The 14,850-nt window shown below is 40.6% G+C and overlaps 1 protein-coding gene across 3 annotated transcripts in view; it reads left to right on the top strand.

Moving 5' to 3' along the window:
- LOC102946289 (disintegrin and metalloproteinase domain-containing protein 18) overlaps nucleotides 1-14,850 on the top strand; it is a 38,432-nt gene that overhangs the window by 2,932 nt on the left and 20,650 nt on the right. For all 3 annotated transcript variants that reach the window (XM_043536415.1, XM_043536414.1, XM_043536416.1), the window contains exons 3-6: nucleotides 432-510; nucleotides 2,279-2,355; nucleotides 2,497-2,674; nucleotides 4,292-4,357. In XM_043536415.1, the coding sequence (XP_043392350.1) occupies nucleotides 432-510; nucleotides 2,279-2,355; nucleotides 2,497-2,674; nucleotides 4,292-4,357 (400 nt within the window). The remainder of the gene's footprint in view (nucleotides 1-431; nucleotides 511-2,278; nucleotides 2,356-2,496; nucleotides 2,675-4,291; nucleotides 4,358-14,850) is intronic.

The raw sequence follows: 14,850 nt of genomic DNA, 5'->3' as shown, positions 1-14,850 counted from the left end.
TTGTCTGTAAGAGTCCAAACTTATACTTCTCCATCTTGTTGCTTTAGCCTGTTATTCTTATTAGTATGCACTGACAATTGGTGAATCTAAGATTCTTCAGTAGGAAATACTCTCACAGATCCTTGAGTTTCAAGACTTAAGGAGAAGATTGAGAAGCTGACTGGCAAACAAGAAAAGAACTTAGAATCCTCAAAAGGGTTTGTAGCTGTGTACCTTGAAGGCTGAACATTACTGTCACCCCATGTAACTCAACAATTTTCCAATCGGAAAGAAAACATAAAACATTAAATTATCACCCAAGAAACTGAACTAAAGGGTGGAAAAAATCATTGCAGCATGCTGAAATAAATGTGAGTGCTCTTTAATTTTTCAGGAATGTATAATACTTATTTTGGAATTCAAACTTTTTTCTTTTCTTTTTTTTTTAATAGAGTTTTTTTACCCAATAATTTCAGGGTGTATACTTACAGCCAAGAGGGGTCTGTTCATTCTGATTTCCCACATATTAAGGTAAGATTTATTTACTGTGTCTTGCAGGTTTTGCTTTTTCAAAATAGACTTGCTGTTAGAAATACTCTCTGGGGATTTTACTTGTATTTTTAAGTATTAAAATGACTCTCCTGTTGGAAAGTATCTTAGACTTTTCTTATTTATTGCTAATCCTGGTATGAGCTTCTTCAACGAAAGGTGCAAATATCCATTATAATTACTAAGATTATTATTTTCAAATTTAGAACTGTATTAAATGAACAGCCTTATCAAGAAAGCATCTGTGGTAAAGGCACTATAACAGAGTTTTAGAGTGGGATTTTCTAAAGATGTTGGTGTTGACCTAACTTTGTTCCCATTAAAGTTAGTTGGAGTGGAGTTATGCCAATGCTGTGAACATTTTTGAAACTCAAAAAATCAATATCATAATTGTGAAGATCTCAATTGTATGTAATATCAAAAGAAAAACATAGATGTAAAAGAAATATGGGTTTCTTACAATCCTGAGCATTTCACTATAGATAACATTAGCTTATTATCCATAAACTGCTCTCCCCAGATCCCCAAAGTAGGATTTAATCTGCAGTTAATGGCAATGGCAGATGCTGGTTTCAGAAGAGCGATGCACCCTAAGGTTTTCTCTTTAATTTTATCGACAGGCTAACAGTACCTTCTCAAAGTACTTGCTCATAGTACTGGAATATTGGAGAGGAAGGGTGGTCCAATGATGAGGGCGCTAGTCTAGGACTTGGCAGACCTAGTTTCAAGTCTCTCCTCAGCACAGGCTTCATGTGTGGCTTTGGGCCGTTACTTAGTCTCTCTGTGCCTCAATTCTCCATCTGTAAAATGAGGATAATAGAACTTCCTTACCTCACATGAGTGTAGGGTGATCAGATAGCTAGTGTGAAAAATCAGGATGGGGTGGCCTATATAAGGCGCCTATATAAGGCAAAGCCCCGAATATCGGGACTGTCCCTATAAAGTCGGTACATCTGGTCACCCTACATGAGTGCCACGAAGATAAATACATTGAGGTGCTCAGACACTATGGTGATGGAGGCCATATAAGTACCTAAGATAAATAGAGAATAGTTCCCGAAGAGTGCAGTTCAGTAGAGCAGTGGTCCCCAACCTTTCTTGGGGCACCACGTTGGAGACCCCTGCAGTAGAGGGAACAGTACTGGGTTTACAGTGGCACCCTGGCATCAGGCTCACATTCAGAAGGGGCCCTGGTGCCTGGACTGTGGCCCTGCCCCCGACTCTGTTTGTGCTCCGCCCCTAGGCTCCGCTCTCACTCAGCCTCTTCCCCCGCAAGACCCCTCCCACCGCTTGTTCTTCTCCGCCCCACCCCTACCCACTGCTTGTTCCTCTCTGCCCCCCCTCTTTTCTGCTCCCTCCCCTCTCTGTTTGAGGGGTGGGCGGGGCCTTGAGGGAAGATGCAGAGCAGGGGCACGGCCTCGGAGCAGAGCATGGGCTGAGTGCGGGGTGGGGTCCACAAAAGTTAATTTAGCCCTGAGAGGTGTACAAAGACAGAAAAGTTGATCATTTAGAGTTTTCCAATTCACTCGTATCTACTCACATTTATAGACTGTGGTCCCCTTGTCCCCATATACTTTGAATCTTTTCATTGGGAGCATGTCCTTTAAAATTAGAGTGACAGCACAGCTTAAATAATTATCGATGTGCACTTCCTCAACATTTCAATACTGAAATGATTTCCAGCTCTTGGCTGGTGAACTCCCCTTACTGATGAGTAAGCCATTAATTTTTCTTTAATTATTTTTTCTAGCGTGATTGTTTCTACAAAGGATATATTGCAGGTTTTCCAAATTCAGTTGTGACACTCAGCACCTGTTCTGGACTTAGGTAATAGCATCACTTTTATTTAAATACAGAAATTAAATAATTCAGAAGGTGTTTTTGTATTTACAGTATCTGTTGCTTTTCAGACTGACTGTGGTTTCATTCAAACTATGTTATAGCTTCACATAATTTTGGCTTTTTCAGAGGGATACTGCAGTTAAAGAATGTCAGCTATGGAATTGAACCTTTGGACTCTACACCTGGATTTCAGCATCTCGTTTATCAAATATGGAATGAAAACATCGAGAGTCTGCTTTTTGTAGAAAATGATTCTGTTATATGGAGTGAAGGGATGACACGGAAGCTGGATACAGGAATAAAAGTAGGTGCTCTCTGGTTTGTTTGCTTTGCTGAGAAAATGTTTCATAGGTTAGTATCTGATCTACTTTACAATCTCTACCCTCAGTATTTTTAGCCAAATTCTTTTCTCAGTTACACTTGTACATCCTCAATAAAGTGTGTGGGGTTGCGAGGATGTTACCGAGGGCAGAATTTGTCAGTTTGTGTTTTGTCTGAAAGACAAGGCAAAGCTATTACACGGTGGTAATTTTGGTTTATTCAGTATGTCTGATACTTAGACATTGGACAACTCAGTTGTGGTAAGAACAGTCTTTTGCCTCTTCTGGTTGGGCATTGTGGTAACACACATTATCTTCCTGGACCGTGGATTGAAGCACGGGGCTGCTCCACGGCAAGAAGAAGCCATTACTTTATTAGGAAAGAATGTAGCTGGGAAGCAGTGATTCTAGGATGCTTGTGGGAATGTGATCAAGTGCCCTGAACTGGTTTGAGAGATCATGATGTCCTATGTCACCACCTTGCTCAGAGATGTAATATTACTAAAGGGGACATTCCCATCTCGATGGGGAGGGCTTTTGGCACACAAGCCCAATAACAACCAGTGGGACAGCACTCCTAATTTTTCCTTTGGGCAGGGGGGACCAGTCCTTTAGACTCCTAAATATCCTCCCTGGATCCTCTCTCTATTCAGCACCTGACATAGCTCTGGGCACCTGAAAATTGGTAGTTCTAGATGTAAAGTGTGAGTCTAAGTACACATACATATGTAGACAGTCTCCTTTGATATTTTTGGATCTCTACCTCCCACTTTCACTTCTCAACATCAATGCCCCTACACGACTGGTTAGGAGAAGGGTTTTCAGCCATGCCCTCAGAGAACAATATAGCTTTATCTCTTCAGACTTTGTGCTGATCCAAATTACTAGGTCAAATTGGGAACTAAGGTGAGAAATTAAATGGTGGTGGTGCCAGTGACTTGCCAGTGCAGTATGCATGGCAGGACACCTAACTATCCCACCAGAGAGAGAGTTTTGGCGGCATTCAAAGGTCAAAATATGGATCGAGGCCAGATGGGATGTGTAGATTCCGCACAGATGTTTAGAGTTTGCGGTCTTGACCTCACATAATTTTTCCTTTGGGCAGGGGGGACCAGTTCAAGTAATCTTTGACTGAACAAATTTGGCTCCAAAATGTCAGATTTTTCACTTTTCTAGAGTCTGTGATAGATTTTGGCTGGTCTGAACCAGCTGTACATGTTGCTTCCGCAACTTTGGTTCAGAGGTTTTGCTAATAGTGGAGAGTGAATGTCACTGTCAAAGGGATTCTCAGCTGTGAGATCACTTATTAATTTAATTTTTCCCATTACTGTTCTCCTTTTTTTAAATTCTAGTAACTAAGAGAAGTCCAACTCTGTTGATGATTTTAGAATCTCGTACATTCCTTAATTTGTGACTTCTCAGAAGTCCAGGGCTATTTCCACAGATTGATTTAATTGTTTCTGAATAGCACTAATTTAAGCTTGGCCATTCGCTCTATCTTATTTTGTGACTTCTACTCTCTGTGTCTCATTCACACTGCTACTAATGAGCACAAGAGATATAATGTAGAAGTAATTCCTTAATATACTTTTTTCCTTAAGTCAAAACAGAGTTTCATCAGATACTCCAGATATCTGGAAATGCATGTGATTTTGGACAAGGCTCTGGTAAGTCTAAACTAATTAATCATTTATATTTTCCTATGGTATTGTCTTAATTTTTATTGCAAAAGCTGATTCCAGCTCTAGAAACTTCCTCTCTGTCTCTACAGCACATAGTAGGAGCATGCACACTTTCCAAAATGTAGATGTGGCTTCTCTCTTACCCCCACTGATGTTTTAAGCATTTTGATTAATCCTATGGCAGGTTCAAAAATTGATGCATATTTCTGACTGTCTAAGGTTAATGTCCCAAGATTGCCCCCTTGCAGAGAGAGCAGGCACCTCACTTAACTCCTATATTGTTCTCTGGGCAGCCCCAGCCCTGTGATCTGGTTCTGGGGTATGGGTACAGCCTTCTGGCTGTGCCTTTAGTGAGTCCATCCCCTTTCAGGGGATACAAAACAATCCAAACAAAGGAAAATATTTACCTGCCTCTCTTCCTTGTGTAAGGGAGAGGGAAGCAGTCTTTCAGGCAGTTTCAGTTCCCAGTCCTCAGTGCAAATAAAGGTCAGGGCCAATATTTCCTCTGAGTTTTCCATCCATGTGTGGAATAAATTTTGTTATGTGAAGCAAGGTATGTGCGGATGTGCACCACCAGTAGAAACAAAAAACCTAGATATAATATATATTTTTTAAAAGTTACCATAGGAATAATTACTCCAGCCAGGACAGGTTAGGCATTTTAGAACTCACCACTCAAAGAATTAAATGTAAGTGTAAGAGAGAAATAAAAAATTATGAAATGCATAGACCAGTCAAAAACTAAAATAACACACTTTGAAAGAATAAAATTACAGAGAATATATGTGCATTGCAGGAAGTACCAAGAAGTAACAACAACAGTCATACAAGTATGTGTTGGGAGGGGAGCGTGAAAGTCTGTGTGTGTGAGAGAGAGAGAGAGACACACACACACACAGAGACTGTGTGTGCGCTGGCTGCTGGGGAAGTTTCTGAGAGACACCATGCACTGTGTCTTTAAGGCACTCACTGAAAGGTCTCCTGGCCCTGTCTTCCCTCCCCCACTCTGCGGAGATGGACATGGGCAGGAGGGAGACAGAGACAGAAATTGTGTGAGCTGGCTGATGGGGAAGTCTCAGAGACCATGTGCTGTCCCTTTAAGGCACACTCACTCACCCGGAAAGCTAGTTCAGACCTCCGACCACAGCAGCTCTCTCCTGCTTCAGTCCTGGGTCCTGTCCCCTCTCCCCGGCTCTGTGGAGATGGGGGAAAGAGGGCAGGGACACCCTGACATCAACACCTTCTCCTTCCTCCCCCCTCCCCACTTTGCACAGCCAGCAGGAGGGTCATGGGAGCAGCTGCAGGAGCAATGTGGATGCAAAGTAACAGGGAGGAGGGGCACCTGAACATATGCTGCTGGATGTGCACGGCACTTGAATCACTCCTGGGTGGCTGCCCAACCGTGCAGCTTAGAGGGAACACAGGTCAGGGCTTAATCCTGGTGGGATTTCAACAAGGAAAATCAGCCCAACATGTCTCCTTTCTCAGTGGGCTTAGGCAGGTAGCATTCACAAACTATAGGTCAGTTAGTGACACAGGGCCCCCAGTCTGCGTGCCTGAGCCAGGGTCTACTTGCTTCTGAGTGCCACTGCAACTGCAAGGAGTTCCTCTCTTTCAAGGGCTTGTCTCCAGGCCTGACAAGCCTCACAGGTGCAACAGGGTGGGGTTGATTATGACCACGGGAGTTCCTTAACACTTGCTTGGCTTGTGGCTGGGTATGTATGTCACCTCCCCCACCACAATGCCACAGTACTTTTAACCCCAGCAACAAACTTTTAATGGCATCCCCATGCTTTAGAGAACAATTGTATAGTTCCCCTTTTAGAAGTTAAATATTACCGTGGTGGGTTTCTTTGGTGTTTTCCCCCCTATGAGGATGAAACACCACAACAGAGGCTCAAACTCTGTGTATACCCCAAATTTAAAAAAAAAAAAAATCTGTAAGAGGACCAAAAAATACCACCATGGCTAAACAACAGAGTAAGAGATGCCAGGTCACCAGGGCCATTGCTTCTCCCCACTTCTAAAGCATGTGCTGCCATACCCAGTCTTTTCAAGGAGATTTCTTTCTTTAAACAGAGGTTATCAAGAAACAGAAAATAGTCTTAACTCCATCCTTGGCCCCAGGCTTCAGGGCCACCCTTCCCAGGGGTCTCTGGCACTCCAGCTCCTGGTAGCCTCCCAGCCTCAGTCAGCTCTGCTCCTCTTGAGGAGCAGCAGCTGCAGGACTGCTTCTCTGAGCCTCTGACCTCTCCCACTCCAGTGTGGCTTTTCCTCCCCAGGGCTCAGCCTGTTTCAGTCCTTCCTCCTTCCAGGTGCCTATTAGCATAGCAGCCCTTTACAGGCCGAGGTGTAGCCCAGCCCTCTTTAACTAGCTGGATTGGGCTCACTGGCAGAAGTCCAGGGAGCTGGGCTCAGTCTATCCACAGAGACAGGCAGTTACAGACAAAAAGTCATCTTTCAAAAACCAGAAATCAAATCCTACAGAGGAAAATAGAAAAGAACATTAATCTCTGGCAAGTCAAGTGTAAAAATATAATTAGCAGGCCAAAAAAGAATTTGAAGAGCAACTAGCAAAAGACAGAAGAACTAACAGCAATTTTTTTTCAAGTACATCAGAAGCAGGAAGCCTGCTCAGTAATCCATGGGGCCACTGGATGATTGAGGTGCTAACGGAGCACTCAAGGAAGACAAGGCCGTTGCAGAGAAGCTAAATCGATTCTTTACATCGGTCTTCACCGCAGAGGATGTGAGGGAGATTCCCACATCTGAGCCATTCCTTTTAGGGGACAAATACAGGAGGTTTGGGAACAAATTGATAAATTAAACAGTAATAAGTCACCAGGGCCAGATGATATTCACCCAAGAGTTTTGAAGGAACTCATATATGAAATTGCAGAACTACTAAGTGTGGTATGTAACCTATTGTTTAAATCTGCTTCTGTACCAGATGACTCACAGATAGGCTTATTGGCCTGTAACTGCCTAACTTCAGTATGAGGCAAACTGGCTGAAAGTATTGTTAAGAACAGAATTATTAGACACATAGATGAACACAATATGTTGGGGAAGAGTCAACACTGCTTTTGTAAAGGGAAATCATGCCTCATCAATCTATCAGAATTTTTTGAGGGAGTCAAAATGCATGTGGACATGGGTGATCCAGATTTCAGAAAGTCTTTGACAAGGTCTCTCACCAAAGGCTCTTAAATAAAGTAGGCAGTGATGGGATAAGAGGGTCCTCTCATGGATCAGTAACTGGTTAAAAGATAGAAAACATAGGTAGGAACAAATGGTCAGTTTTCACAGTGGAGAGAGGTAAATAGTACGCTCCTCCAAGGATCTGTGCTGGGAACAGTGCTGTTCCGCATATTTATAAATGGTCTGGAGAAAGGGGTAAATAGTGAGGTGGCAAAGTTTGCAGACTATATTAAATTACTCAAGATACTTAAGTCCAAAGCTGACTGTGAAGAGTTACAAATGGATCTCTCAAAACTGGGAGGCTGGGCAACAAAATGGCAGAAGATATTCAGTGCTGATAAATACAAAGTAATGCACATTGGAAAACGTAATCCCAACTACACATACAATATGATGGCATCTAAATTAGCTGTTATCACTCAAGAAAGAGAACTTGGAGTCCTTGTGGATAGTGGTCTGATAACATCTGCTCAATGTGCAGCAGCAGTCAAAAAAGCTAACAGAATGTTAGGAAACATTAGAAAAGGGACAATAAGACAGAAAAAATCATAACGCCATTATATAAATCCATGGTATGCCCACACCTGTAATACTGTGTGCAGTTCTGCTCGCCCTGTCTCAAAAGAGATATATTAGAATTGGGAAAAGTACAGAGAAGGGCAACAAAAATGATTAGGGGTACGGAACAGCTTCCATATGCGAGAGATTAAAAAGACTGGAACTCTTCAGCTTGGAAAAGAGAAAACTGAGGGGAGATATGATAGAGATCAATAAAATCATGAATGATCTGGAGAAAGTGAATAAGGAAGTGTTATTTACTCCTTTCATAACACAAGAACACAGGCTCACCCAATGAAATGATTAGGCAGTCTATTTAAAACAAATGTAAAGAAGTACTTCACACAATGCACAGTTAATCTGTGGAACTCATTGTGAAGGGATGTTGTGAAGGCCAAAAGTATAACTTGGTAAAAAAAAAGAATTAGATAAGTTCCTGGAGGATAGGTCCATCAATTAGTCCAGATGGTCACTGACACAACCCCATGCTCCGGGTGTCCATAAATCTCTGATTGCCAGAAGCTGGGACTGGATGACAGGGGATGGATCACTCGATAAATTGCTCTGTTCTGTTCATTCCCTCTGAAGCATCTGGCACCGGTCACTGTTGAAATACAATATAATGGACTAGCTGGACCATTGGTCTGACACATTATGACCATTCTCATGTTCTTATGATGGCTGCTTTGTCCATTCTACCAAATGATCTGGGAGGATATGACATGAAGAAAAACAGATAAAGTTTCTCTGAGAACTGGGTGAGAATATTTTAAGGCAGGTACCAGAATATGGAAATGGCACAAATAGAAAGAACTCATTTGGATACTGCATCAGTTCCTAAGGGAAATGTTACATTCAAAGAAACATTGCACAGCAGTGATATGTTGTTGTAATCTAAAAAGTTGTGTTATTTTTCAGTATGACTATATGGGTTCAGACAAGGATGTTGTAACGGAGAAAATAGTCCAGCTTATTGGCTTTGTCAATAGTGTAAGTTACTGTCTTTTTCTGTTCAATATTCATATGGGAAATGTGGCTGTTCTGAGTCATTTTGCTGGTAGTCATAGCCTAGCAGGTAGAGCAGGGGGCTGGGATCAGGACTCCTGGGTTCTATTCCTGGTTCTGTCACCGACCTGCTGTGTGACTTTGCTAAGTCACCTCACATTTCTGTGTCTTTTTCTTCTGTAAATTCGATATAATACTTATCTGTGTCCTACATCAGAAGGGTTATGTGAGACTTATAATGCTTTGAGAACCTTGGATGAAAGATGCAGTAGGAGAAGAAAATATTATTACCGCATGAAGTCCAGATATTTTATAGATGATACTATTCTCTGGTGATTATTTAATACCAGTTTTCACCCTCAGGATACTCAGTCTGCAGCAATTAGATTAAAAACCATTTTATGTTCCTCACCGCCAGGATTAGATCATTCACCCCTGAGAGACATCAGAGACGCCAGGTACTCTGAGCCATCTGAAAATAAAGGGACCTGCAATGTGTCCCCCTTTAGAATTTTTTTATTGTAAAACTACTCTGACTACCTTCATTGTGGGCACTTGTTACTGTTGTTATGATATCCGTGAATCTTTTTCTGTCTTAAACTTCCTTAGGTTATGTTTGTGGTGTATACAGTATTGGTAGTATGATGAGCCTCAATCTTGGCACGAGGATTCCCCAGATGGGCAATTTTCCAAACTCAACTTTTCACGTGGGTTAGCAGTGCAGTTTAAAGTGTATAGGATGATCTGGGGTTGAACTCAGACTGCTAACCTCAGTTGAAATCGAAATTGCTGTGTCTGCATTGGTATTTTAGCCTGAGTTAACTAACCCAAGTTAAGAATGCACCTGTTGGTTTTTTTTTTTTCAGTGTAGACATAATCTTAGTTATTTTAAGTTAACTTGGTCATAAGAAGAACTGTATGCATCATTGTAACCGTGTTGGTCCCAGGATATTAGAGAGACAAGGTGGGTGAGGTAATATCCTTTATTGGACCAGCTTCTGTTGGTGAGAGAGACAAGCTTCTTGAGCTCACACAGAATTGAAGAAAAGCTCTTTGTAAGCTTGAAAGCTTGTCTCTCTCACCAGCAGAAGTTGGTCCAATAAAAGATATTACCTCACTCACCTTGTCTCTCTAATAAAAAGAACTGACAGTTGTGATGCACTAACTGAGAATTTATTTTGATTGACTAGGTTGAAAAGGATTGATATGGACTAAGATGTTGGATTTTAGGATCTTTCAGTAGTGTGTTTTCCTTAACATAGATTACAACATTTTATTATGGGGACATCTGTGGCTATACACTCTGTGACAGTCCAATCCATAGTTTGTTACACTCATGGCCATTGCTTATAGATCTTCCAATACTACAGTGCATATAATGTAATTGATCTTGTATTTCCTCTGTTACATTTTCAGATGTTTACCTCTCTTAATATGACAATTGTGCTGTCTTCATTGGAGTTCTGGGCAGATAGTAACAAAATTCCTATAACAGGGGAAGCTGATGAATTATTACAAAGGTTTTTACAGTGGAAAAATATCCATCTTATTCTACGGCCACATGACATAGCATATTTATTTGTGTAAGAAGAACATTACTTTATTATTAAAGAAGATGCACTAGAAATCTTTTAGACTGTCATTGTTTTTAGAAAGAATATATTTATGATCAAGAATCTTTTTTGTGCTTTAGTTACAGGGACCAACCAAATTATGTAGGGGCATCTTTTGCAGGAAAGCTGTGTCTGAGAAACTATTCCGGAGGGGTTGCTCTGGTATGATATAATAGAATTTACTTACCTGTACAAGTAATATACTGTATTGGTTACTTACAGTTCTGACCTTTGCTTGTAGGGGCAAATCTTGCACCCACCTCTACAACTAAGAAGAGTCCCCTAGCAACAGAATCAATGCAGCTATGCTGTGCAGGGGGAACACAGAATTTAGCAGGGCCATTCAGAGGTTAAACACCATGAGAAGAGGACCCTTGTCTCACATGCTGTGGAGCAGCATGCAAGGGATGATGAAATAGAAATGGAGCCAAAGGATATCCTTGTCTGGGGTCCTCTGGTTTTTTGCTCTGGGTGGTGGCTCCAAAAAGGCATCACAGATTATTTGAGCCACTGGGCTCGGTAGCCACTCCATAGGATCAGATGGAAAGATTCTTGCCCCTACACTTCTACTCTGCACTCATCTTGTCTGCTTAGACTAGGCACTGCACAGAGGATTCGGCCTCTGGAGAAAAAGTACGTTAATGAGTGTTTGAATTCAGGATTACACATGTTCTTTGTAACTTCCTTCTAGTCCTGGAAGTGGACAGAGCAGTTTCCTTACAATGGCGTATGCGTTCCGTTCATATATTATGTCTAGTACAGATATCTTTGTGTATGTTAGGCAGGGCAGAAAACAAAAAAATTAGATTTTTATCACAGTTTGTTTCCACAGTTAAATGAACTTTTAGCACTTTCTTTCTTATTATATTAGTATCAAAGAACAATAACACTGGAGACATTTTCAGTCATCATTGCACAGCTGCTCGGGCTTAGTCTGGGAATAGCATATGATGATTCTAGGGATTGTCAGTGTTCAGGATACACCTGCATAATGCACACCACAGCAGTGTAAGTTTTTTTTTAATTATTATTAATTTATGTACCTCACATAGCATTGCATTATTTATTATATTTAGAACCATTTTAATATGCATACAAGTGCTATCGTTCTAAATAATGCCATATTAGGATGTATGTAGACTTTTGTACCTCTATATCACTGTTTTAAATCCATCCCAGTTCATTAGTGGCTGGAAGTTGTCTGTGTGTACGCCTGTGTGTGTTGGGATAGTTTGGATATATGGAAACATACCAACAAAGAATAGGGCTGTGACCTATAGATGGATGGATGGATATCTAGATAGAATTAGGTTTCAGAGTGATTGCCGTGTTAGATATAGATATAGGTATAGGTCACAGTCCTCCTCTTTGTTGGTATGTTTCCATATAACCAAACTATCCCAACACAAATGTCATCAGCTGGGAATCTCTGCAGAGGAGCCAACAGACTGACTTACTTTCTCATCCCCGAGATGGTCCCACAAGATTTAAAGCAGATTAATGACATAGTGCAGGAAAACTTGCACTGTTGCTGCTTGTCATGTGCATAAAGGGAGTAATTCAATCTGAGGCTGCCTGTCAGTCAGGTACTTGCCATGAACACTAATTTGATGTAAAAATCTAAAATAAATAAATAGTACTTTCACAGATTAACAGTTACAGGAAATATTTCGCTTTTCACTTAAGTACAAAATCTCTCTCCTACCCTCATCTTTTAAGTCCTATTTCTCTATCTAAGCAGTTGTTGATAACAATGTGACTTTTAATGTCTATGTTCCCGCTGAGCTACAGTCTTGAAATTAAATACACTAATTCATTATGTGCCACTGAATACAGGAAAAGCCCTAACTTGGACCTTCAGAGATCATAAGGTCTTTTATTATCAAATTTCAAATGTTCAATCACTCTTAGTTTAAAACTAGTCCACACTTCTCCATTTTCTCCACCCTTTTTTTAAGCTTTCCAGTTTATGCTATGTACAGATGTGTACTCACTATGGGCCCAATCATGCAAACTCTTATGGATGTAAGTAACTTTACTCACATGACTAGTTCTATTATGTAAAATTACTCAAGGGCCTAAATGTTTCTAATATTAGTATAATGTAATCTGTCATTAAAATAAAATTTACTGAGAGTTCCGTCTTCTTGTGAGATGCTTTATTGTCTGTGATGACAAGAGGAGGGAAAAGGGAGACAATTGTACCAGCCCCATAATCTCGGCCCCACCCCCCAATGTTTGTAACTGGAATGTCTGGAACTGGGGTGAAATGGGAGGGGATGGGACCACAGCAAACATGATGTACTGGGGCTCCAGACTTCTCTCAGTGGGCTTGTACATGGTAGTACACTCAATTCAATATAACCGCTGATGACAGGAAAGAAAAAAAAATCTGGTATTTATATTATAGGTTTCCTAATTGTAGCTGCTAGATTGATTACTATTAAACTAACCTCAATTGCTGTCAAGTTTTCACTGAGGAGAATAAACAAGTGTTCTGGAAGAGACAGAAAAGGTGTGGCCTGCAGTATCTTTAGTGGAGAGATTGAGACAATAACAGTTTAGAAAGGTTTTGCTGCTCTGCTTGTGTTTTCCTAATTTAACGAGGGCATCCTCCATTGCATGTTATGCCTGCTTCTTGCCCTCAGTTGGCTGCAGCTTGCAGTCTGTCTGGGACCCAAACACCATTCTAGCACAAACTTGCAAACATATTTTAAAAAATTATATTTATTCCTTCATTGAGGCAGACATGCTGCGTCAGAGGCCTCCAATTTGGAGAAATTATGTTAATTTGAGGTTGCCAGTTCTATTTAATTTATTTCAGCCAAGAAGAATGTTGAAGGCAAGTGAATGCACTTAAGGTGCCAGGTTAATAGCCACATTCACCCACAAGGCAGACAGTTGACATATTTTTAAAAATCCTTAATTTTGCAACCAAAGTCATTTTTGTTTTATTAAAGTATTTCAGTGGCATGAAAGGATATATATTTTACAAAGCATGGAGAATATTTTAACGATGATATTGTACTTTATGTTTTAGACATTCCAGTGGGACAAAGGCCTTTAGCAACTGCAGTATAGGAGACTTTCAAAGTTTCATTGCAAGTGGAGAAGGAGAATGCCTTTTGAACAAACCGTATTTGAATGCATCTTATAGGGCTCCCGTCTGTGGCAACAAAATAGTGGAGGAAGGAGAGGACTGTGACTGTGGCACACGAAAGGTTAGGAAATAAATTCCTGAAATTTAATATGAATAAATAATTCACAGTTCCATACCTTGAGACTGAAGAGAAAATTAAAAAAATAAGAGATACCTTATGGGTCCAAGAAGTGCTAACAAGACCTCTGGATGAAAGGCCACCTGGAGCCCTTGAGGAAAACCATTCAACTTGGAAATGCTATGGAGGTGCTTTTTCTCAACCTCATAGTCAGGGTTGTGTTCTGAAATGGGCTTTAAAATGAAACATAAATTTCTGTTTTTCTCTAAATGTAGATAGACGTTCAATGTGAAATTTCTCTTTGAATTTCAAATGTAGCTTTATTTGATTTTTTAAATTTATAATAGAAAGCATTTGAAATTACTGTTGTTAAAATTTGTCCATGGCATTCTGCCTTTTTGATTGTTAAGTGACATCTTCAAAATTGATAAACTTGAAGGAAGCTCGTGCAACAGATGTTATTTGTTTTAACTGACAGTTTATTCACCAACAGGTAGCTGACAGATAAAACCACCATCATTAACTACGCTTTTATGCCATATTTTATCCCATATCCAAGTATGTTTTATGTGCAGCTTCTGACGGATAAAACCTTTTCCTTTGGCAGCTATACTTCTGTCGCACAGCTCCAGGAACCACCCCTCCAGGCATACCTTTCCTTCACTCATCTGTCTCCTCTCTGAAATGTTAAGACAAGTGTCAATCTCAATGTATCTACAAGGTACTGTGTACTCTAGGTCCAATCCAGGGAAGCATTTAAGCATGTGCTTAACTTTAAAAATATGAAAAAGTCAATGAAACTACTCATGTAATTAAAGTTAAACACTTGTTTAAGTACTTTGTTGGCTCAGATCAGAGAGCTCAGCACCTTTCAGGATCAAGC

This window comes from Chelonia mydas, chromosome 26, assembly GCF_015237465.2.
Source record: "Chelonia mydas isolate rCheMyd1 chromosome 26, rCheMyd1.pri.v2, whole genome shotgun sequence".
Lineage (NCBI taxonomy): Eukaryota > Metazoa > Chordata > Testudines > Cheloniidae > Chelonia > Chelonia mydas.
The sequence above is the reverse complement of the archived record's forward strand: the minus strand, read 5'-3'. Positions and strand labels throughout refer to the sequence as shown.